At 34.0% G+C, this 2,856-nt stretch overlaps 1 protein-coding gene across 2 annotated transcripts in view; it reads left to right on the top strand.

The window, feature by feature from the left end:
• The window catches only part of LOC111479661 (kinesin-like protein KIN-UB), a 10,904-nt gene that overhangs the window by 3,816 nt on the left and 4,232 nt on the right, over nucleotides 1-2,856 (top strand). For both annotated transcript variants that reach the window (XM_023124451.1, XM_023124450.1), the window contains exons 7-9: nucleotides 372-521; nucleotides 1,865-1,953; nucleotides 2,144-2,347. In XM_023124451.1, the coding sequence (XP_022980219.1) occupies nucleotides 372-521; nucleotides 1,865-1,953; nucleotides 2,144-2,347 (443 nt within the window). The remainder of the gene's footprint in view (nucleotides 1-371; nucleotides 522-1,864; nucleotides 1,954-2,143; nucleotides 2,348-2,856) is intronic.

Raw genomic sequence — 2,856 nt, 5'->3', positions numbered from 1 at the left:
TATAACAAAAAAAAAAAAAAAAAAAAAAAAAAAATGAAAAAAAGAAAAGAAAAGGAAAGAAAAAGAAATGAAAGAGAGTATTGATCCCTAAAAGTCAGAGTACAATAGTTGGCACATCAATTTATTATTTTCTAATTTAAAATGTTTAATTAATTGCATTATATTTATTTTAATATGATTAATATTTAATTTAATAAGAGCTTAGAGAGAATGGATTCAAACCATGGTGGGATTTGATATCCTGCAAATTACCTTGACAATAAAATATAGTAGAATTAGATGGTTGGTCCCTTGAGAATAATTGAGATGCAGCGCAGGGAAAAAAAATATAGTTCTTTTGAAATATGCTCATCTCTGAACCTTTCTTGCAGGGAGTGAGGGGCATCTGTTGGAGGAAGCTAAGTCGATTAATCTATCACTTACTGCTCTAGGAAAGTGCATTAATGCTTTGGCAGAAAGTAGTGCTCATGTTCCTATACGAGATTCCAAACTTACAAGATTGCTCAGAGATTCATTTGGAGGTAAGACTTACAGGTCATGGTCTTCTATTTTCTCTAATGTAGTAATTTATGATTCAATACTATTGAACGCTGAAGATAGACGTGTGTGCGTTTGCCAGCACAGCGGAAAATAATCAAGTATAGCATCTCATGTATCTAATATTCCTCTGAATGTTTTAAAATGGTTAGGAATGCCTTTGATCAATTAAAAAGATATAGAGAAAATTGGAAAAGATATCCAGTCCTAGTATTCTATTGTATACCAATAACAATGGAACCAAAAAGTATGGTTACCGTCTGAAAGACGAAAAAGAAAGGATAGAAATGGAATAAAATTTCTCTGAAGTTTTTCTTCCAATTGTTGAGTACATGAAAAGGAAAAACTTCGAACATAATAGCAACAGATACTCATAAAGAGACCATCAACTGATTTCAGTTACACCCGTAAGTTGTAATGGAATAGGCCAAATTGTCCTTGAGCTGCGCCTTATCCTTGGCTGCCATGGAGTGGACAAGTCACCATATTAGTCAAGGGCCGTTTTTAACCTACACTTTGAGGGTAAGGTGTATGTTGGTTGGAGGAATGTTCAGGTCGTGGTAGGACAATTATTAAAGATACTATAAGGGGCACATTAGTAATTAGTTGGTAAATTTGTCAGACGGTGAAACAATGGTGGTTAGTTATATCTTTGGATTATTCTTGAGAGAGAAATAAATTCTTCAGAGTTCAGTAAACCTTTGGGCTCATTTGTCAGACAGCAAAATGTTATCGCTGACCATTCTTCTAGTGTCTGGACAGTAGGGGTGGTCATTTGTCAGTCAGCAATGGTTTCTGAGAGTCAAAAGGGTAAAGTCTTCAGAGAGAAAGAGGGATGTTGAGTGGTGATGGACTGCAATTTTAATTTTTTTTTTTTATAATTATAACTATACATATGTATTCATATATATAAATTAAGAATTACCTGAATATCAGTCGGTTTGAACCCTTTTTGGACTCACCGACCAGCTGAAAAGATGAAAAACTGACCCTGATCAACTATTTTCATAATTGGCCAACTGAAGTTGGTTGGCTTGATTTGCCCATATCTGTTGATCATCCCTACTGGATAGATCTGCTATCTTAATATATATGTTAACTTGCTTTATTTTTTGATCTTGTGTTCGCTAATTGTGCAAAACTTTTAGAAGTTTTCATAGCCTTTTTTATCATTTGAGTTTGCTGCCCCCATTTAGTTGCACTCTTTTGTACTTTCATGAACCTTAGTGGGTGTGAAAGTTGTATTCTTTTTATCAGGCAAAACTTTTGCCAAATTGCTTACTCTTACTGCCTATCCTCTTTTAAGGTCATTATTTGTGTAAAACAGGTTCAGCAAGAACTTCTCTAATTGTGACAATTGGTCCATCTCCACGCCATCGGGGAGAGACTGCTAGTACCATTCTATTTGGCCAAAGGGTGAGTCTCTTGAGTTTTCTAAGTTACAATGTGGTTCATATTTCAGACTATTTTTATTTAAACTGGCATTTTTTTTGGAGTATCTCTATCAGTTCTTACATTTCATGTCACTTATCTTTAACTTCATTATTTGAAAAATTTATTTGTTTCTACTTAGATGAAATGATCTCAATTGCCCCTTCTGTTACAGGCTATGAAGGTGGAGAATATGTTGAAAATAAAAGAGGAATTTGATTATAGAAGTTTGTCTAGGAAGCTTGAGGTACAGCTGGACAAACTGATTGCTGAAAATGAAAGACAACAGAAGGCTTTTGAAGATGAAGTTGAAAAGATGCATCTTGAAGCTCAAAACCGCATATCTGAGGCTGAGAGGAATTTTGCTGATGCATTGGAGGTTTGTTTAATTTCTTCTAGTAGCATTGAGTATCGTGTTGCACAACCTTTGAACTCTTTTGCGGGCCAATCAATTCAATGTTACATGTCACAGTAAAAGTTGGGCTTCCCTTCTGCTTTAGTTTTAACATCGTTGAGTAGTCTAGTTGTGAATAATTCGATGCTGAGAAAATTGTCAATAATTGAAATTCTCTATTCCTGTTCATGAAGCACTGATAATTTCTTGATTTTGACTAAGGGATATTAGAACCCTTATTACATGTTTAATCGCTGGGTATATTGTTACTGTTCTAGCTTGTAATTTTTTGAATTACATGTTCTTTATCTTGCTTTGTAATTTCTAAAGAGATTGAAATGTTACGAAATGCTTTTGGCTTGTTTAGGACAGTTCTGTTCCTTTTTTTTCCCCCTTGGTTCTCAAAGTATTTTCAACATTCTCATCTAAGTTCTTAGCTTTTTACAATAGTTCTCTTCGATTTTCTGATAATTAGAATTGTTTTTTTTTTTTTT

Source organism: Cucurbita maxima, unplaced genomic scaffold (genome assembly GCF_002738345.1).
Source record: "Cucurbita maxima cultivar Rimu unplaced genomic scaffold, Cmax_1.0 Cma_Scf00005, whole genome shotgun sequence".
In the NCBI taxonomy this organism is placed as follows: Eukaryota; Viridiplantae; Streptophyta; class Magnoliopsida; order Cucurbitales; family Cucurbitaceae; genus Cucurbita; species Cucurbita maxima.
The sequence above is the reverse complement of the archived record's forward strand: the minus strand, read 5'-3'. Positions and strand labels throughout refer to the sequence as shown.